General features: G+C 44.4%; 1 protein-coding gene across 1 annotated transcript in view; it reads left to right on the top strand.

Annotated features, from left to right (window-relative positions):
- LOC147448342 (putative 6-phosphogluconolactonase 3, chloroplastic) overlaps positions 1 to 22,061 on the top strand; it is a 78,667-nt gene extending 56,606 nt beyond the window's left edge. Inside the window, exon 2 of the mRNA XM_086524554.1 lies at positions 21,332 to 22,061. Coding sequence (XP_086380680.1) covers positions 21,494 to 21,799 — 306 coding nt within the window. The 5' untranslated portion in view covers positions 21,332 to 21,493 and the 3' untranslated portion in view covers positions 21,800 to 22,061. The remainder of the gene's footprint in view (positions 1 to 21,331) is intronic.
- Positions 22,062 to 22,546: the final 485 nt, after the last annotated feature.

Here is a 22,546-nt window from a genome sequence, read left to right as displayed (position 1 = left end):
TTATTTGCAATTCAACAGACTGCCTTCACTAGAAGATTTGTTGTTTCTCCTCTCTCAGGATGTGATATGATTTTAGGCATGAAATGGTTTCGTGAAATCAACCCTCTCGTTGATTGGGAGGCTAGCACTTTAACTATCAATGCCAAAAGTGATTCTCCTACTGTCTTTCATGGAGAGGACATTGTTCCTTCTCCATCTCTCATTGCTAATATGTAGGACAAGGTTGAACGGATTCGAGATAAGGAGACTCTCTCAGTCTCTTTGTAACAAACTTGGACACTCCAAGTCAAGAATCAACCGCGACAGCACCAAATAACCACTTCAAAACAATTCACAGATCACAATAGATTTGTACTGGCCCGGCGGAGTTCCGTGCCTAGAGATATTGGCCCCAAAGACTGGCGCTCCTTTCGGTATTTCTTTTTGTATTAATCAATCATCAAAGTACAAGAGAGCGGTTAGGGTTTCACTCTCAGACTCTGCGTCCAGATGCTCTGAGAAGTGAGGCCCTCACCACTAATTTAAAGGTTACAAGGGATGCCCAAAATCAGAGCCCCAAAAGCTTTTAAAATCAAAAGCATCAGTTCTCTCTCTCTTAGAGAGTCTTTTCTCTTTTTTTTTTTATAAAAAAAAAGCAAAAGCAAAATTCGCGTCGCTCATCATTTTTCAAAAAAAAAAAAAAAATTTTTTTTTTTTTTTTAATAATCCGCCTCCGCGATTTCCGGAATTTAGGGTTTTTGGCAAAAATTAGGGTTTGCAGGAATTTTAGGGTTTCTGGCAGAAATTAGGGTTTCTGCTGTCCGCCACGTCATCACTTTGTGACATACCCCCCTCTTGAAAGCATTGTAATCGACCGCGATTACGCCTGCAAAACCGACAAAAGCCATAAACCGTCTTAGCAGACACTGACTGTTAGTACCTACGTACTAGGAACACACATCTAGCACATGTACAAAATCGACAGTCACATCACACGACATCACAGGACATCACCAGACATCACAGGACATCACATGACATTCAACATTCATTCGGATCTTAGACCATGATTTATCGGCAATGTAGCTAGCAATCACATCTAGGTCCAATCGGGACCTCATCGATGTCCGATTGACTAACCCCTATTGCAACCATGTCTATTTGAGATCAATCAGACCAAAATGCTGCAGTCATTTCGGCTATCAGTTCCTGCACTCACAAGAAGTCAAGAACAAATCAGTATCATAATCAGGAATTCCATTTCATAAAGTCATCCAGCAGAATACTGTCAGCTCTCAGTATCCCTGAAGCTCAAAGAGACATCAGTGACTTTAGTATCAAAATCGAGGCATCTGTTGACAAAGGAGTGGAGCGACTCCCCTCTTGTGCATCCCACTGCACCAGATCTTCGGCCAAGCTGAGTTTTTGGGTTCCGTTTGGAGTAGACTATGCTAAACCAAAACATCGAGGTAAAGTTTCACAATCCGAGGAGTATCTGCTAGGTCCTCCTCCTCCATCCACTTCGCATCAAATGCAGGAAAGTTCTTGAACTTAACCAAGAACCGCCTTCAGACTTTACCTTTCTTCGTATCATTATGTGCCAAAATCTGTTTAGGAACAAGGATCTCCTCGTTTTCTTCCACTTCGGGTTGCTCATCAGGCTCCCCATCATCAGGCACATCACCCTTAACAGGGTTCAAGAGACTCACATGCAATGCATTATGAATCCTCCAAGTATCTGGCAGTTCCAATCGGAAGGAGACATCATTTATCTTGTCAGTAATCTGGAAAGGTCCGTAGTATCACATACTAAGCTTTGGAAAAAGCCTCTCCTTTCCCTTTTTCTTTCTTAGGCGTGTCTTCTCAAAAGTAAGAGCACCCAATCATCCTCCTTCAGTTTCCAGTCGCGACGATGGCGATCCGCTGCCTTTTTCTGTCGTTCTTGAGACTTCTGTAAAGTCTCGCGAACCTGGGCAAAAGCCGTATCCAAATCTCGCGAATATTCATCCGCTTCAAATTTCTAATCTTTCGTGCTCAGGAAGGATGGAACCTTCACAGCAGTTTCAACAATCTCTCATGGCGTCTTCCCCGTCGAAGAGTGTATCGTGTTATTGTAGGCAAATTCCACCAAAGGTAAGTTCTTTTCCCATTGAGTCTTCTGATGCGAGATACAAGACTTCAATAAATCTAAAATCACTGAATTGGCAATCTCAAATTGCCCGTCAGTCTGCAAGTGGAACGATGATGAGAACTGCAACTACGTGCCAATGTTCTCCCAAATTGCCTTCCAAAACCAACTCATAAATCTGGGGTCTATGTCGGAGAGAATCGTCTCAGACGTGCCATGTAATCGGAAAATCATCGTGATCATTCTGTATTCTCGGGAGATAAAAAAAAATGAAATCCATTTCAATATTTTGCCAGGGGCGGGTGGGTATGGGTAAAGGCTGTAACAATCCCTGTGCCTTATGCCTGTCAAACTTGACCTTCTAGCATACCAAGCAACTGCGCACAAACTCTTCCACATCCTTCTTCAGTCTCCGCCAAAAGAAATCTCTCTCTACCCCTTTCATGGTGGTAGCAATGCTGCGGTGACCCGTAAAAGGTGGACAGTGGCAATCAGTCATAACCTTTTCCCTCAACGGCTGTGTAACGCACAACATAGTCTTTTTCATCAAGTAGCCTTCCCGAAGGGAGTATCCAGCTACTGTCTCCCCATCCCGTATCCGTGTGAAAATATCTGCAAAATCTGTATCTGTGGCACACTGATCGACCATATCCTCGAAGCTCCTATGATGTATCGCGGAAATAGCCAGAACCAACGGTTTCCGAGACAAAGCATCTGCCACCACATTCTTCTGTCCCTGCACATGGACAATCTGGAAGTGGAACTGTGACAAGATGTTCGCCCACCGCATCTGCTTTTCCGAAAGCTGCTTCTGTGACAAGAAGTAGCGCAAACTCTGATGGTCTGTAAAGACAATGAAATCCGCTCCGAGTAGGTAATGCCGCCACTGAGTAAGAGCGTGGATAACCGCCAAAAGCTCTTTCCCATAGATCTGTGCTGTCATCTCCGGCCTAGAGAACAAACGGCTCTCGTAAGCTATGACATGGCCTTCTTGCATCAAGACCGCACCCAGACTACGACCACAAGCATCACAATATACTTCGAATGACTTCTGCAAGTCCGGCAAAGTCAAAATAGGTCCCGTAGTCAATTTCTCTTTCAATGTCTGAAAGGCAGTCACCTCTATGGGTCCCCACGAAAAAAGGTACTCCTTTCTGTGTCAAGATATGCAAAGGGGAAGCAACCTCTGCAAACTTTCGTATGAACCGCCTGTAGTATGAACATAGTCCCAAGAAGCTTCTAACTTCATGGACATTCCTCAAATCGGGCCAATCACGGATAGTCTCTATCTTGGCCGGGTCCATTTGCACTCCTGCTGCTGACACAATGTGTCCCAAAAAGTGTATCCATGGTAGGAAAAAATTCACTTTTCTTTGCATTAATCACTAGCGTGTGATCTCGTAATGCCTAAAAGACTTGAAGCAGATGATCTCTGTGTTCTGCCTCATTCTTCGAGAAAACAATGATGTCGTCAAAGAAAGTGCCAACAAATAGCCTGTACTCTCGAAACTGTCCATCATCCGGTTAAATGTCGCAGGAGCATTGGTTAAGCCAAAAGGCATCACCAAAAACTCAAATAACCCAAAAGTCGTCCGAAAAACTGTCTTGTAGACATCTCCTGGCGCTATCCTGATCTGATGATATCCACTCTTCAAGTCAATCCTGCTAAAGCACGAGGATCCCTGTAACCTGTCGAGTATATCATCGATCCTAGGAATCGGAAATCTGTTCTTGATGGTGATTTCGTTGAGAGTGCTATAATCGATGCACATTCTCCAAGATCCGTCTTTCTTCAAAACCAACAACACTGGAGAACAATACGGTGAAGTACTAAGCTGGACAAGACCCTTTTCCAAGAGGTCTTTCACTGAGTTCATAATCTTTTCATTCTGTACTCGGCTCACACGATAAGGTGGCTGACTCGGTGGTGTGCTTCCAGATATCAGATCAATGGTATGATCTTCAAGCCCTCTCAAAAGCAATCGGCATGAGCGTGGAGAAAAAAAAATCTTGGCATTCTTTTCTTCAGGTCAAAACATATTCAACTTTTATCCATGGTTCAGTTCTCCCAAAAGAATGAGTAAGAAAACTGAAGTTCATCAAGTACAATCTCTAAGCCCTTCATTTATCAAAGTCGCTTTCTCGGCCCGGTAGTCAACCACGGCGTAGTTCTTGTGGTACCAAGGGATCCCGAGTAGAACGTCACTCACGTGCCCTGAACACCCCTGTCATTGCAAACGAAGTTTGCCAATGCTCGGTGTAATGGCAACATCCCATCCGGGTGCCAGTCGAACTACCTCCGCCAGTGGCGTCAGTCTGTCGGGCGCAGTTCCAAATCGAGCCGCCAATTCCAAGTGAAAAGAAGTTGGCCTTGGCTCCTTCAAAAGAGCTTCTTGATCCTTCACTTTGCCCCAAAAAAAAACGGCAAAGTTTGTACTTTCATTCATTTGATTCGGTGCAAGTCCCACGCCATGTGGTACCAGTTCTGCTTTTCTATCTGCCTTTTCTGCCACATTCCTCAGCTGCTCTCGAACTCTCAGACCTGTCGTCGTCTTTATCATTCTTTTCTTTCTGTGCCTTATCAGGGCACTTTGCGGAAATATGTCCATGTTTCCCGCATCCAAAGCACTTCCCCTCTCTGATGAAGCGAGCTCTCTCCTCAGGAGTAAGCTTGGGTCGTGCATCCTTTTTTTTTCTCTGGGTTGCTCTTTTTCATTCTACTTTCATTCCCAGAAGTCTGTTTGGCTCGTTGTGTCATGGCCTCATCTGTGGGGTAGGTCAGACTGCCAGAGTGAATGGCAAAGCCCCGCTTCGCATGACTCATCAACTCCTGAATAGAAGCTGACTTCTGTTCCAAGCAGTGATCTCGGATCTCTGTAGGTAGACCTAAGGTAAACCGCTCAATCTGTTCTCTGAACGAGATCTTCTTGAATGAAGAGGCGGGTAGAAAAGAGCTCCAGAATCTTTCACAATAAGAATTCACTGTATCGCTCTTGGTCGTCCGGAGATGGTTCCAAGCAGCTCGTATATCTCACTCAAACTCTTGAGTCAACCAAGAAGAAATAAAAAGCCTCTTGAATTTCAGCCATGTAACTGGCACAGTCTTGCTTAATAGAAGCGTGGACCACCAAGTACGAGCATTCCCCTTAAAGTAAGAGGCAGCTCTCCGAATCTTGGAGTGCTCTGAATAGCGTCCTCCCGCGAAAGCGATGTCAAACTGTTGTATAAGAGACAAAGCCTTCGAAGCATCTGAGTATCCTGAAAAGTATCAAACTTGATCGAGTGGCCACCTTCCTTAAACTCTCGGACTTTCTTGCTGTTATCTTCGAGAAAGTCATACTGGTTGGCTTTGTAAAAATTCTTCTTGTTCGCATAAAACTTTCCGTCATCGGAATCTGAGCTGTCTGTAGACGAGTCCTCAGTAGAACTGTCAGTCTCTGGGCGAGATGTAGCCTTCTTTGCCTTTTTCTTGCCCGTTCCGAAGCTTTGTGTCTTGCTTCGCTTTTTGCTTTTTTTCTGTCTTCTTCGCTCTAATCCGAGGAGCTAGAAGAACTGTCAGAAGAAGAAGAAGAAGAACTGGGTACTCCTTCAAATCGAACACGCTTCTTCCGTTTCTTTGCTTTGTCGAATGTCGACTGACGACCCAAATATCCCGGGAAGTCAGTACCTTTGTTCTGCTTTTTGCCGTGCTTTTTGCCTTTCTTTTGCACGTCGAAAAGCTGAGCAATCCGTGCATCAACCACGTTCTCCAGTTCCTTCTCCGTATATTTCTTGGAGGCAGAAGGTTTCTTGAGAGCGGGTTTCGGGAGTGGTGTTGTGGTTCTCTGCCACTCCATCTGTAGCTCTTTCAAAGAGGTCTCGTTCATATATTTTGCCATCTTCGGGTCCTTGGCAAAATTGAGCATCATCATTGTTGCATCGCTGATCAACTGGCGACGCTCTATCTCTCGCCGCTCCGCCTAAGTAGGCCAAGGCGGGCCATACTCTCTGTCTGAATCTTCGTTGTGATCCCAGCCCGCATCTCCAGATGCAGAGGGAGTCGACTGATCATTGCCTGAAGCCATAGGTGCCGCGGGAAAAAAATTTCGGAGATCGGATTTCCCGTAGAAGAGAAATCGGCCGTGCTCTGATACCACTGTAACAAACTTGGACACTCCAAGTCAAGAATCAACCGCGACAGCACCAAATAACCACTTCAAAACAATTCACAGATCACAATAGATTTGTACTGGCCCGGCGGAGTTCCGTGCCTAGAGATATTGGCCCCAAAGACTGGCGCCCCTTTCGGTATTTCTTTTTGTATTAATCAATCATCAAAGTACAAGAGAGCGGTTAGGGTTTCACTCTCAGACTCTGCGTCCAGATGCTCTGAGAAGTGAGGCCCTCACCACTAATATAAAGGTTACAAGGGATGCCCAAAAGCAGAGCCCCAAAAGCTTTTAAAATCAAAAGCATCAGTTCTCTCTCTCTCTTAGAGAGTCTTTTCTCTTTTTTTTTTTATAAAAAAAAAAGCAAAAGCAAAATTCGCGTCGCTCATCATTTTCCAAAAAAAAAAATTTTTTTTTTTTTTTTTTTAATAATCCGCCTCCGCGATTTCCGGAATTTAGGGTTTTTGGCAAAAATTAGGGTTTGCAGGAATTTTAGGGTTTCTGGCAGAAATTAGGGTTTCTGCTGTCCGCCACGTCATCACTTTGTGACACTCTTCTTCTCCAAAGCATGACACACAGGATTTGCATGATTGTGTGAAGCATGATGATGATTTGATTGACCATGATAAGCATGACGAATTGAATGATAATGATTTGCATGATGATTTGGATGCCAATGATTTGCATAATGATTTGGATGACAATGACAAGCATGATGATTTGCATGATCAAGATGTGATTGCTCACAAGCATGATGAATTGCATGAAGATGATGTTATTGTTCACAAGGATGATGTGTTAGTGGATGCTTTTTCTAGCGAAGCTAACCTCGTTGTTGATTCGATCAATCACGAAGGATCGATCTTGGCTCTCGAGCCTAGGTCAACAGAACCCCCTCAGAAAGAACCCACTCAAGAAGAATCCCCTCAGGAAGAATCGATCTTGGCTCTCGTGCCTTGGTCCAAAGAACCATCACAGGAAGTATTATGTGTTCGCATGATTGATACACACGCATTGTTCGAGTGTTTCATTCGTGACGGTTTCCTGTATTTTAGTCAGCATCATTATGTGATCCCTTTTCGTAGGCATGACATATTGTATGTTGAGCACGTTCCTCTCATGGATGAGCACGAATGTATGTGGATTGTTCATGAAAAGTTGAAAAGTTTGTATGTCAGGAAGTCACAATCGATGTCTCTTCCTTGGCATGACACAGTTTCCGAGAGAGCACATGATAGTATGAGCACCAAGCATGGGCATTTCCATTGTGATTTTCCACAGTTGATTGGTTTCGATCAAACAGAAAAGGTTCGACCTCATTGCTTGCATGTGTTTGATGAACGGGGTGTCACTCCATCTCTATGTTCATCTACATTGCATACACAGTCTTTAGAGAAGACAAGATTTTTTTCCTTCACTTTACATGGAATGGATATGTTCATGGTTTTGTGTTGGAGATAGTTTCAAGAATTTTCAGCCATGGAGATTCTTGAAGACAAAGGAAGCATGACTCTATACGAAGTTGAAGCAAGAAAGGAGTTTCAGAAGACTTTGTGTCGCTTTCGGCGCGGCCCAAAGAAGCAAGCGTTGCAGACCTTTATGAAGTTCAAGTACCGCACGACCCACACATCAGAGTGGGCCGGCGAAGAGTCCCTTCCAGGATTCCGGATGCTGTTGGCGATCTCCCTCGACGCCATACAGTTCGGTACCAGTACCTCACTTTGAAAAGGAGGGGATGTCACGTGACACATCCCAACTCTATGTGTCCATGGACAAGCTACACCACAGCAGGGTTCAGTCAAGTTCAGTCAAGTCTAGATTAGCAGTGATCTGGCACTTTTGTGAGTCTATTCGTAGACCGTGCATGCCCAGTCACTTAGCATAGATGCATATCCTCTTGTTGCACACAGCATGACCATCAGAATTCCCATTAGAATCCATTAGCATCAGTTAGGGGATTTTTCAAGTGACTTTATCCCATTTTCCCTATTTTTGACATTTTTCACTTATTTATTAAGTGACTTTTGTTGGGTAGTCAGTAGGGAAAATTGGGTAAGTTAATATATAAGCAAACCCAAGTTAGCACTCCACAGCAGAAGAGGCAGTAGGAGCTTCCCGCTCAACAGGCAACTTCTCAGCAGTACCCCCCTCATGACTCCCCGGTGCCATACCTCCCTCATCCCTGGCGTTTTCATCATCAGTAGCCATCCATCATTCCCAAGGTCTTGGCGTTTTCCCCATTACCAGCAGCAGTAGCAGGATTTACTAACGCCAGAGAACCCTCTTGCAAACCTCAGCGATTTCAGCCCCAAAACCCTAGCGTTTTGGCATTCCAGATCTTCAGCCCCATCAGCGTTTTCTCAGGGTTTTTTCAGCAGGTACATCAGCCCTTACAAACGCAGCCAAAGGGGTACAAATCCTCACTGTTTTGTCCCCCAACAGGAGCCCCCGACAACCCGATCATCTCCAGCCATGAAACAGCAAGAAAACAGTTATTTCCAGCCACGAAGACAACCCCGAATTCAACCCTAGAAGATCACAGATTTCAGCCTTAGCCGTCGTCATCATCGTCGTCGTCATCGGCATAGTCCCATTGCATCAGTCCATTGCATTCGCATTGTACACCTTTGTGCAATCAAAGTAGACCACTCTCGCCGACGAGAGTGGGGCCTTCGGAGGAGGGTTTTACAAACCTCTCGATGTCGTATCTCTTCTTTCTCCTTCTCTTAGTCTCATTCACTTGCACGCACAATCCACTCACTTTGTTCGTGACCACAGCACTCTACAAGACGGAAAGCTCTCTCTTTCCATAAGAACTAAAAGGAACCTTGAGCAGTAAAGATCACTAATCTTGAGAAAATACAACATTCATTCCGTTGCACTTTACAGTCAACAATATGCCAATTACTTGTGCTACTTTCATCCTCGTTCACGACTCTTTACTCGACCACAACCAACCCCACCTCCTCTCGGCTTCTCTTGCCTTAGCATTTGGAGACATTGCCATCATTTTCTCTTTTCAAGCTTATTGTGTAAGGTGCAGCGGAATGAATGTTGAACTTTGCTAAAGATGAGTGCTCCGAACTGTGCTCAAGGGTTCCTTTTACTTAGGGAAGGGAGAGCCTTCCGTTCCTTTAATGAGAGAGTGGATACAAACAAAGTGAATAGACACTGTGCGTGAAGGTGCACGAGACTGAGAGAGAGAGAGAGAGAGAGAGAGAGAGAGAGAGAGAGAGAGAGAGAGAAGAGAATACGACACGAGAGACGTTGTAAAACCCTCCTCCAAGGGCCCCACTCTCGATGGCGAGAGTGGTCTACTATTGATTGCACAATCTGGTATAATGGCTGATGCAATGAATCTAAATGCTGTGATGTCGATGTCAACGGTGTGGACGACGAGGACGAGGCTAATGCTGAAAATTGAGTGCTTGAATCGGACTTGCTGCTGTTGCAAAAGCGCTGCTTCCTATGGCTGAAAATGCTGTTTTCTTGTGGCTTGAAAACGCTGGATCTGGTAGGTTTCAACCGCTGAATTTTCTGATGCAAAACGCTGTTATGATGCTGCTGAAAACGCTGCCAAGCTGCTGTAAAAACGTTGTCAAATTGCTGTGGATTCGCTGATCTTGCTGGTGCAGAAACGCTGAGCAGGTTGGCTGAAAACGCTAGATGCAGGGGCTGCACAACGCCAAGTGCATGGCTGAAAAACGTTGGAGTCCTCTTGCTGAAAACACCAGTCTATGGGGGTTCTTGTTCTTGCTTGAGAATTGGCTTGTTGAGCAATGCTCCTGTTGCCTCCTCTGCCAGAAAGTGCTAGCTTTGGTTTGCTTATATATTATCTTAGCAAAATTGCCCTACCTAGTTCCCAACAAAAGTCATTTAATAAATAAGTGAAAAAAGTCAAAAATAGGGAAAATAGATTCTAATGCATTGGAAAATTCCCCTGATGGATTCTGATGGGAATACTGCTGTGTGCAACCGGAGGATATGCATCTACTCTACGTGACTGGTCATGCACGGTCTGTGAATAGACTCATAAAAGTGCCAGATCACTTCCTACTCTAGACTGACTTGACTGAATTGAACACCTCCTTTTCGAAGTGAGGTACTGGTACCGAATTGTATGGCGTCGAGGGAGATCGCCAATAGCATCCGGAATTTTCGAAAGGTCTCTTCGTTGGCCCACTTTGATGCGTGGGTCATGTAATACTTGAACTTCATAAAGGTCTGCAATGCCTTCGTCTTTGGGCCGCGCCGAAAGAGACACAAAGTCATCTTCAATGCTTCCACATCGTTTATAGTCATGCGTCTACCTTCTTCTAGAATCTCCGAGGCTGAAATTTCCTAAAACCACTTCCAACACAAAAACATGAACATACCCATTCCATGTAAAGTGACTGGAAAAATTTGAGTCTTTCGAAAAAACTGTGCATGAAATGCAGATGAACAAAGTGACGGAGTGCCAAACGTTCATCAAACACACGCAAACAATGGGGTCGAATCTGATTTTTTGATCGAAATCAATCAACTGTGGCAATTCACAACGGAAATGCGGATACTTGATGCTCAATTCTTCTCGTGCTCTTTCTACGATTGTGTCATGCCAAGAAAGAGACATGGAGTGTAAATTCCTTGAATGCAAACATTTCATCTTTTCATGAATCATCCGCATACATCTGAAACCGGCCCGTAGGGCGGTAGGCGTTGGCTTTCACCCGAAATTCTTTACTTTATACACACACACTCAGCACTTTGCAAAGAGAACCTGCGACGGGAGTTAACACTTGAATACACACACGGCTCGGAAGCTAGAATGCTTCGAGCAGACGCCGACAACTTGTAGGCCCCAAAATTGGCGCCCCTTTCGGTATTTCTTTATTCTTTAGGAGGGTAAATTACAAGGTAAGGTCCTGGGAATCCTTCACGTGTATCCACCTAGATACCATTTGATTTGGCCAAATTTCGGTAGCATAACAGCCCCAAAACTTGCGCGAAACCAATTCCCCTGCTGGAACTCGCTTGCACTGACGTATACCCTCTGATTCCTGTCCAAAAACAGTAAATTCAGCACGCTGTATTTACTGGTTTTTGCCCTGTTTTCAGCCCCAAACAGTCCCCTAACTGTCCTTTGCCAGTGGGGCACGATTCCCAATGATCTTGGCGTCCGTATGGCTGAAAAACAGTCAAATTACAGTGCATACACAGCGCTGATTTTGCACCTGTACGGTGAGGTTATGACCCTCACCAGTGCCTGCTTTGGAGCAGCAGTTAGCTACCCCTGTTCCTGCTCAAGGAGGCTCTTGCCTCAGCACAAAAGCATGAACCCACACAACTGTACATCAGTCAAATGAGTAGCCCTCTTGTGGGGCATCACATAACTGCACGTAGGGGAGAAAGAGAGCAGTATGTAGCGTGCGGGGCATCACTCCCGTCACCATACTGTACATAGAGGGAAAGAAAGCACTCCATAGCTCTTAACCTGTGACAGGTTCTCAATGAAGCATCCTCCCAGCATAAATCGAGCGCCCCCTCTTTTGCCCTTGACCTGTAATGCATCTGTGAACAAATAGATGCAAAAAGGAGAAGATTTCCATGGCTGCCAAAACCTGCGTATCGCTGAAAACGCAGCAAAACAGCCCTGTAAACACGCATCTGATGCCTTCTAAGCTGAAAATGAGCTCCTTGGACCTAGGCAAAGTCATGGGAAGCTCAAAAATGGAGAGAAATGGCTGAAAATCCAAGTTAACAGCCTCCAAAACTGCTCTCAAAAGTCAGTTACGGGTTCTGTTCTCCCAGACTTGGTAAATTGACCACAAAGTGCCACTTGGCACTCATACATGCAATTTCCCCGCATTGGGCTTCCTGCTTAAAAATCTCTCAACTTGTGCATCAGTTGACTTTGCAGCAGAGTACTAAAATGTTCCCTTGGTCATACCGAAGGTAATGACGCGAACACATTTCGTGGCCCAAAATAGCAGTTCCCTAAATTTTAGGAGATGCTTCCGTTGGGCTCCCGCTGGTCTTCTGACCATCTATCCTCATTGGGACCGCATCCAAAAGTGCAATGTGGCCCAATTGTCGGATACTTTCTGTTGGTGATCCCACCTTGACTTTATGCCTTTATTGAGTTCACTTCCTAGTATCCACCAACTTGCTAAGTGCGACGGGGGGGACCTGTATGATCTTGCTCTGAGCCTAGACATCCTCTTACTGTACGAATTCCAGTGCCGACCAACTTCCCGTCTGCGGGTGAAACTACCGTTCACATTGGCCATACAATGTCCGACCATTTGCAACTTCAAAAAGAGGGTCTCAAAAATAAAACAAAAATCATTGGAAAGAAACCAACAACTAAGGTTAGCAATTGCCACGTCCTCGTGACATACCCCCCTCTTGAAATCGCAAACGTCCTCGATTGCATACCATAAATACATGCCATAGATGATCTTGTGTGGTAAGCACCCTTTTATCATCGCATGTATCTGCAAGAAAGACTGTCAAAACATATGTACAAATGACTTAATGAGACCTTCATACTTTTGTCAAACTGTACACTGCTGTTGCACTGAATCCATGAGTACATTTGATGTGCTAGCTCTATCATTACCCCTCATTTGCAAACATTGGGTTGGGGCATACGTAGGCTGTAACCCAAAGGCCTCAAGGTAAAGCTGCAATACATTTGGTGACTCTGACAGTTCATGCTCTTCTATCCACTTTGCATCCATAGGTAGATAGTTCTTGAACTTCACCATAGCATCTTACAACCTGTCCCTTAACTTTTACGTGTTGCAAAAGGCTCTTGCCTCTGCAAACGAACATAATTCCACAACCTGACGTACCACCCACGACCAAGCAAGCTCAAATTTCAAGATGATTTACCAATGCGTCACAGAATCCAAGCAATCGCCTCAGAGAATCGGCAAGCAACATGTCACTTGGCAGACCCACGTCACTCCCGCAGAAGATCAAGTGGCCAATCTACCACCGTGAGACCTCTCCCTATCTCATCTTGGTTCATACTTGCAAACCCTAAAAACGCAGCAGAAAATCAGCCCTAATTTGACCACTTTTTAGCAGGGCGTACATGAGGAATTTCTTGTTTGTCCTGTGAAGAGGAACCCTCTTCCATAATTCCCTTCCCCTTGTCGGCCATAGTGTAATCCCCGTGTTCTTGCACTGTGTGTCTTTACCCTCAACTATCCAGGCTCACTCTTTGAGGAAAAAGTGATTGATGTCCCGGCAACGGAACCATGAAACTGGCCCGTAGGGCGGTAGGCGTTGGCTTTCACCCGAAATTCTTTACTTTATACACACACACTCAGCACTTTGCAAAGAGAACTTGCGACGGGAGTTAATACTTGAATACACACACGGCTCGGAAGCTAGAATGCTCCGAGCAGACGCCGACAACCTGTAGGCCCCAAAATTGGCGCCCCTTTCGGTATTTCTTTATTCTTTAGGAGGGTAAATTACAAGGTAAGGTCCTGGGAATCCTTCACGTGTATCCACCTAGATACCATTTGATTTGGCCAAATTTCTAGCATAACAGCCCCAAAACTTGCGCGAAACCAATTCCCCTGCTGGAACTCGCTTGCACTGACGTATACCCTCTGATTCCTGTCCAAAAACAGTAAATTCAGCACGCTGTATTTACTGGTTTTTGCCCTGTTTTCAGCCCCAAACAGTCCCCTAACTGTCCTTTGCCAGTGGGGCACGATTCCCAATGATCTTGGCGTCCGTATGGCTGAAAAACAGTCAAATTACAGTGCATACACAGCGCTGATTTTGCACCTGTACGGTGAGGTTATGACCCTCACCAGTGCCTGCTTTGGAGCAGCAGTTAGCTACCCCTGTTCCTGCTCAAGGAGGCTCTTGCCTCAGCACAAAAGCATGAACCCACACAACTGTACATCAGTCAAATGAGTAGCCCTCTTGTGGGGCATCACATAACTGCACGTAGGGGAGAAAGAGAGCAGTATGTAGCGTGCGGGGCATCACTCCCGTCACCATACTGTACATAGAGGGAAAGAAAGCACTCCATAGCTCTTAACCTGTGACAGGTTCTCAATGAAGCATCCTCCCAGCATAAATCGAGCGCCCCCTCTTTTGCCCTTGACCTGTAATGCATCTGTGAACAAATAGATGCAAAAAGGAGAAGATTTCCATGGCTGTCAAAACCTGCGTATCGCTGAAAACGCAGCAAAACAGCCCTGTAAACACGCATCTGATGCCTTCCAATGCTGAAAATGAGCTCCTTGGACCTAGGCAAAGTCATGGGAAGCTCAAAAATGGAGAGAAATGGCTGAAAATCCAAGTTAACAGCCTCCAAAACTGCTCTCAAAAGTCAGTTACGGGTTCTGTTCTCCCAGACTTGGTAAATTGACCACAAAGTGCCACTTGGCACTCATACATGCAATTTCCCCGCATTGGGCTTCCTGCTTAAAAATCTCTCAACTTGTGCATCAGTTGACTTTGCAGCAGAGTACTAAAATGTTCCCTTGGTCATACCGAAGGTAATGACGCGAACACATTTTGTGGCCCAAAATAGCAGTTCCCTAAATTTTAGGAGATGCTTCCGTTGGGCTCCCGCTGGTCTTCTGACCATCTATCCTCATTGGGACCGCATCCAAAAGTGCAATGTGGCCCAACTGTCGGATACTTTCTGTTGGTGATCCCACCTTGACTTTATGCCTTTATTGAGTTCACTTCCTAGTATCCACCAACTTGCTAAGTGCGACGGGGGGGACCTGTATGATCTTGCTCTGAGCCTAGACATCCTCTTACTGTACGAATTCCAGTGCCGACCAACTTCCCGTCTGCGGGTGAAACTACCGTTCACATTGGCCATACAATGTCCGACCATTTGCAACTTCAAAAAGAGGGTCTCAAAAATAAAACAAAAATCATTGGAAAGAAACCAACAACTAAGGTTAGCAATTGCCACGTCCTCGTGACAACATCAGTGCTCATTCATGAGTGAATCGTGCTCATCGAACAATATGCCATGTCTAGGAAAAGGGATCACATAAAGACGCTGACTAAAATACAGGAAACGATCACGAATAAAACACTCGAACAATGCGTGCTGACGAATCATTCGAGCACATAGTACTTCCTGTGAGGGTTCTTTGGACCTAGGCTAAAGAGCCAAGATCGGTTCTTCGTGTTTAATCGAATCTTCGTGTGGGGATTCTGTGGAGCTCGACTTGAGAGCCAAGATCGGTTCTTCGTGATTGATCGAATCTGCAATGAGGTTAGCTTCACTAGAAAAAGTATCAACCAACATATCATCCTTGTGAACAATCACATCATCTTCATGATGCAAATCATCATGCGTGTGAGGAATCACATCTTGATCATCATGCGAATCATCATGCTTGTCCTTATCATCCAAATCATCATGCTTGTCATTGTCATTCAAATCATCATCCTCATCATTATCATGCAATTCATCATGCAAATCTTGTGTGTCATGCTTTGGAGAAGAACAGACTGAGAGAGTCTCTTTTTTTCGAATCTCTTGCATTTGTGCCTGCACTTGAGAAAAGAGTCGCAACATCTCTTGCATCCTTGCTTTGTTCTCGCGATCAAATTCTACTTCTCTTGCTTTGGCTTCCAAGCGTGCTTGCTCGCTCTCACGCGCTATGACTGCCATTCTTTCTTGGTACTTACGATCTATGGTTGTCCTCCTTTCTTCATAGGCCTTTATTTCTGCTTCTCTTTCTACTTTTCTTTCTTCGTGTTCTAACTTCCTTTCCATAAACAACTGCTTCAACTCCTCCACAGGAGTTCGTGCAATCCTTGGCGTAGATGGGAAAGGGGGAGGGTCGGAAAAACCTCTTGGTAGGAAAAAATCTTCTTCGCCTCTCTCATGCTCATCACCTCCAAGCGAAGTATCCATTCCGCTTCGAGTGATGACCATCCACTGAAGTCTTGGGTTCTTGTGGTCTTGGGTTCTTAAGTTCACAAGGAACTTGGGTTCTTGAGTTCTTGAGGTTCTTGTGGGTCTTGAGGTTCTTGAGGTTCTAGGGTTCTTCTTTCGCTTGCAATCTGTGTTAGAGAAGGATCTTCTCTTATCTGAGCTCTTCTCTTTCCCGCGGGCGCACCCCTTGGCGGCCTTGCGCTCACACCGAGGTTGCTTTTTCCCACCTCATGTCGATTGGCCGGCCGCTAAGTGCACGGTCCGCTCTCAATGAGTGAAAAGAGGCACAAGGGAAGGCTGGACAAGCCCTTCTTTCTTGGGTTTCTTGTCACTCTTCAAAAACACGATTAGGAATTGACACGCCCAAGAGGACTTGGGTTACGTGTGACTGCAACAAGCAAAAAAATTTCTGTGGTTCTTGTGGTTCTTTCCTTGAGTGATACAGAACACTGCCAAAGCTCTGATACCAATGTAAGGTGAAGCAGAATGAATGTTGAACTTTGCTCAAGATGAGTGATCCGAACTGTGCTCAAGGGTTCCTTTTACTTAGGGAAGGGAGAGCCTTCCGTTCCTTTAATGAGAGTGCAATGGACACAAACAAAGTGATTAGACACTGTGCGTGAAGGTGCATGAGACTGAGAGATAGAGAGAGAAGAGAATACGACACCAAAGACGTTGTAAAACCCTCCTCCAAGGGCTCCACTCTCGATGGCGAGAGTGGTCTACTATTGATTGCACAATCTAGTACAATGACTAATGCAATGAGTCTAAATGCTGTGATGTCGATGTCGATGTTGATGGTGTGGACGACGTGGACGAGGCTAATGCTGAAAACTGAGTGCTTGAATCGGACTTGCTGCTGTTGAAAAAGCTTTGCTTCCTATGGCTGAAAACGCTGTTTTCTTGTGGCTTGAAAACGCTGGATCTGGTGGGTTTCAACCGCTGAATTTGCTGATGCAAAACGCTAATATGATGCTGCTGAAAACGCTGCCAAGCTGCTGTAAAAACGCTGCTGAAAACGCTGTCAAACTGCTGTGGATTCCCTGATCTTGCTGGTGCAGAAACGATGAGCAGGTTGGCTGAAAATGCTAGATGCAGGGGCTGCACAACGCCAAGTGCATGGCTGAAAAACGCTGGAGTCCTCTTGCTGAAAACGCCAGGCTATGGGGGTTCTTGTTCTTGCTTGAGAATTGGCTTGTTGAGCAATGCTCCTGTTGCCTCCTCTGCCAGAAAGTGCTAGCTCTGGTTTGCTTATATATTATCTTAGCAAAATTGCCCTACCTAGTTCCCAACAAAAGTCACTTAATAAATAAGTGAAAAAAGTCAAAAATAGGGAAAATAGGTTCTAATGCATTGGAAAATTCCCCTGATGGATTCTGCTGGGAATGCTGATGATCATGGTGTGTGCAACCGGAGGATATGCATCTACTCTACGTGACTGGTCATGCACGGTCTGCGAACAGACTCACAAAAGTGCCAGATCACGTCCTACTCTAGACTGACTTGATTGAACTGAACCCTGGTCATGCTGTAGCTTGTCCACGGACACATAGGGTTGGATGTGTAACGTGACATATTGCTCCTCACATCTTGAGTCTTGAGGCTTGTCATCTCCAAACCGTTCATCCATCGTCTGGTGTTCACTCAAGGCTCAACCCGTGTGTAGACTCATTCTCAAATGCTCTTGCTCTTGTATGATCCTTTCCTGCTGCGCAATTCCTCAACTTCTCAGATTAGCCCACTTTGGCCTTGACTTTGATTGCTTTACTCTCATCATTGTATTGCTAATGCAAGCTCACCATATCCACCACTGCTTGAAGTTGCGGCCTTCGTCAAACTACTCAGCAACAGCGCTCAACCTGTTTGGCTTGCCACTTGCCTACCCTCCGCACTGCCACGCTTGGATCAACTCTTCTCTTATGTTGCTCTCCATCTGCTGCGCGACTGACACGTTCTTGCAACCCATTGAGCCAAGGTCATCGTCAATAATCGACCTGTATTCAATATTGTAGTACGCTACGGCTTGGCTTCATCAACTTGGTCGTCGTCATCACCTTGGATTCATCAACTGCCTTGTTGATTGACCACTGCACTATAGACATCTTCAATCTCCTGCAAGGCTCGTAGAGTAAGGGTGAGGCCCCCTTTTAGTGTTTGTTCCCATTGTCAAAAGCCCCCCCCCGCCCCCACACCCTCCTCCCAAAAAAAAAAAAGGCTCAAACATGTTTTTAGTTTCTTTTTAAACCCTCCTTGATCGTTTCTTCTTAAGGGATTTTAGAGAACCAAAATTCTACAACGGGCTTCAAAGAACTTTTTTTTTTGGTGTGACCATTTAACAAGCATTGCTCAAGGGGGAGTAGATCTTTAATTAACTACATTTGTGTGTTCCCATATGCTATACTCCTACTCTATTGTAACAGGGTAGACACTGCCAAGATGCTCTCTCTCACGCTTGCTGTCACACAGAGCCAACGCTAGCACCTGCAACACCCAACTCTACCTACAGGTACAACGAGGATGGGTCCATGGGTGAGAAGGTACTTAAGCTTTTCAAAAGCTTCTTTCTGTTTAGCCCCCATACAAAAGATATCTTTTTCTTTGTAAGATCATAGAGAGGAGTGGCTACATGAGTGAAATGGCGAATAAAACGTCTTTAGTAGGAACAGAGGCCAAGGAAACTTTGGACATCATGAACTGAAGCAGGCTGTGGCCAATCTGAAATAACTTGAACCTTTGCTGGGTTCATGTGTACTTGATTATGAGAGACGATGTCTCCTAGATAGTGAATCTCTATCAAGAAAAAATCATTTTTCTTAGTATTAACTTAAAGTTTATGCTGTTGCAATTCTTTGAATAGAGTCTTGTTGGAGCGTTAGTAAGGCTGGCAAGCATTACTAAAAATTGTACATTCGGAAAGTTGTATGTCTTAGGAGCAAAACAAATCTGGTGGTAGCCGCTCTTGAGATCTATGCGGCTGAAAATCCGTGCCCCTTGTAGCTTGTCTAAGGTATCATCGATTTGGGGAATTGGGAATCTATTCTTAATGGTAATCTTATTCAGAGAACGATAATCAATGGACATTCGAAATGTGCCGTCTTTCTTTTGAACAAGCAAGACTGGTGAACAATATGGAGAAGTGCGAGATCGAACAAGACCCTTCTTGAGAAGTTCATTTACTTGTTAAGGATTTCTTCTTGTTGTAAAGGACTAACTCGGTAAGGTGGCTGATTTGGGGGTGAATTGTTCGGAATTAGATCAATACGATGATCTCTGGTCTTTTAGGAGGTAAGTCATCTGGAAGAGTGTCAGTAAATTCGAGGAGTTACTTTCAAATGCAAGTTTACGGCTATGAGGGCGGATTGATCATAATTTGAAGAGTGTTTTGGGGGTAGAGCTTCATACTTTTGTGAAGTACTGGCTGGAGTCTAGCTTCAAACTTGCGCTTCTTCTTTTCATGAGAAACTTTCATAAAGGGAGTAACTTTAAGGAGGACCACCCAAAATTTGTCGATATAGTGAGGCACAACTTCATGCTCTCTTTGGGAGAGCCAATCCCATTCTTTCTTCACATTATCAATAAAGTCGGGGGGAAGGAACTGAGCATAAAACTTCTTTTTAAACTCCTCCCAGTCTTTGGGTTTGCGTTTTTCCAGAACTGTGGTAATCCACCAAGTGCTAGCTGTATCTTTCAGATACATGCTAACATGGCATAGTTTTGAGCGTTTTGAAAAATGACCTTCTGCAAAGGCCACCTCGAATTGTTGAATAAAAGCGAGGGCCTTTGTATCAATCCTCTTTTCATTATAACATTCGAATTTAATATCTTTATCTCCAGCTTTAAACATCTTCTTCTTCTTCTTGTGGTGTCGGGACCGCTTCTTGGAGATGACTGTGGAATCCTTGTCCATTGGAATTCTATGCTGACTCTTCTTATGATCCTCGTCTTGCTTTTAAGCTTTTTGGTGGTTGAATGATATATTATCCAGGTTCTTCATAAAAGAGTAATTTGGTGAGTAAGTCAGTGAAGGGATTTCTCTTCCTCTTCGTGCTGTCCGGAGGTTCCTACTGCAGGATCCCTCTGAGGCCGTGTTGGGGCCCTAGTCTGAGGTATTCCCTGAGTTGGTACTAGGGGATTTTGAGGTGGCTCTTCCACCATCTTTGCTTTCCCTTTTTCAAGGGTCTTAAGCACTTTCTACACTTCTAGCCGAGCAAGTGCAGCTTACAATTCTACCATCTGTTGCTTGAGCCGCTCAAGCTCTTCTGCTTGTCGTGCCATGACGGGTATTTTTCTGCGAAGAACCATCTCTCCTTAAGAAAGGAAATGAGAGGACCTTGCCCATTCCGAGTCTCTCCTTGTTTCCCCTCTCGAGCTTCGTTGGGAGGAGTTTGAGGAGGATCTAAAGACTCGCTTCTTACCTTCACAGTACGTGAAGCGATTGGAAGAGGATTTTCAGGTTTTGTCTCAACAAGGTAAACGGGTGATGTCGTATGCTAACCGTGTGTCTCAGTTGGGTGGACGATTGCGGAAATAGGATGAGGAAAGGTTGGAAGCCTTTCTCTTTGGATTGGACCACTTGATCAAGTTTGATGTGGAAGCCAGTGATCTGAAGACATTGCAAGAAGCTATACACTTGTAGGAAAACATGAATAATAAACACACTTATCACAACTCTAAAATATGCATGATTAGGTTGAAGCTAGCTTCGTAAGGGTTGCTCAAACTTTTGAACGGTACAATAGTTTTGATTTTCTTACCAGCTCAATTGTGTTGTGAGGAATTTTTAGTGGAAAAGCTAAGGTGACATTGTTATTTTGGAAAATTTAATTTTTGATGTTTAGTAGAGACAAGACATAATCAACTTAAAGTGAACTCAGCCTTGATCAACATAAAAAACTATCACTTATAGTTCACATTAGCATAATGGCATGTGTGTATTTCCATTTTCTCCCACAGTTTGGGGTACATGGTGGCAGCTGTCACTTGTTTTTGTTCAAAATAATCGTACATGGTGGCAAAAGAGTGGCTTAAACAAATCTTATGTTGCAAAACAAAGAAGATCCTTATACTGCATAACCAAGCCCACGGTCAATTCAAACAGTTTTTACTGGTTGCTGAAAATGTGTGATGCATCATGATTATGTTCATTGGTTGCAGGTTCCAATAATCCCTGGCCAAGTGTACTCCATCAACGATGCCTTATCTGCAGATGGTGCCGCAGAAGACTATGAGTTTGGTTTGAGGCAACTAGTCAAGACTCGAATTGTGGACGTTTCTACAAGTTCTGACTGCCCAAGGTTTGACCTTATATTACTTGGAATGGGGCCAGATGGGCATGTGGCATCCTTATTTCCAAGTCATCCTTTGACTCGTGAAAAAGAGAAATGGATAGCCTCCATTAAGGACTCCCCTAAACCTCCTCCTGAGAGAATCACATTCACCTTTCCTGTGTTAAATTCTGCTGCCAATATTGCGATGGTACTCACTGGAGCGAACAAGGCTGACGTACTTGAGAAGGCCTTTGGGGATTTGCAGGCTCCTGGCGTTTTGCCTGTGCAAATGGTGTTTCCAACAGAGGGGAGTTTGGTGTGGTTTTTAGACAAACCTGCAGCTTCTAAGCTTTGAGGTTTTGCTCAGGCAGCAATTTAGAACGGCAGTTGTATTGGGCAAGGGGCTTACTGTGCTTTTTGCATTTGCTGCTAGTTAGAAATAAAGAGCAATTAGTCTAAATACACAGTTTTGAAGGAAAATAAAAAGGTGGAGTCAAGTCATATGATTATGAAATTGTGTTACACCTTCATATTGTCTCACATAGAAGAAAGCAAAGTAAAATGGGTGTGGAAGCAACATGGATGTTAGTATAAAGGAATACCGTTTAAAAACTTTATATTTAATGATGCCTGTTCTCTCTTTCAAATGTTTTTCTGGAGTTATAAGGCAGGAAGATTTAATTTCTTGTAATGCCATTTGCTCAACCCGACCTTTGTTGTCCAATTTTGGTTGGATAGGAGAATGGTGTCATTTTTCAAGTTCAAAAGTGATGTTTTAACCACTTCCTTTTGTTGGTGTTGCATCTCCTTTTAACCACTTTCCTTTATTGTTGGTGTTGCATCTCCTTTGTTGAGAGTAGGAGAGGATTATTTGTGCAAGCAGGAAGAGAGATTTGTGAGAAGAGATTATAAGAAATCCTTTTGAAATACTTTCTCATGCTCTTCTATTGTGGCTATAGGAGGGTTTTAGCAGCTACCCCTTACCTTAAATCCATTATATGTATTCACACCCCATTGAGGAGGGTTAAAGTTATGTCTACTACTTTAATTGCCAAGGAGTCCAATTCGGAATCAACTTGAGGTGGTTCTAAGATCATCTTGC

This window comes from Adiantum capillus-veneris, chromosome 11, assembly GCF_014529385.1.
Source record: "Adiantum capillus-veneris isolate H3 chromosome 11, ASM1452938v2, whole genome shotgun sequence".
In the NCBI taxonomy this organism is placed as follows: domain Eukaryota; kingdom Viridiplantae; phylum Streptophyta; class Polypodiopsida; order Polypodiales; family Pteridaceae; genus Adiantum; species Adiantum capillus-veneris.
The sequence above is the reverse complement of the archived record's forward strand: the minus strand, read 5'-3'. Positions and strand labels throughout refer to the sequence as shown.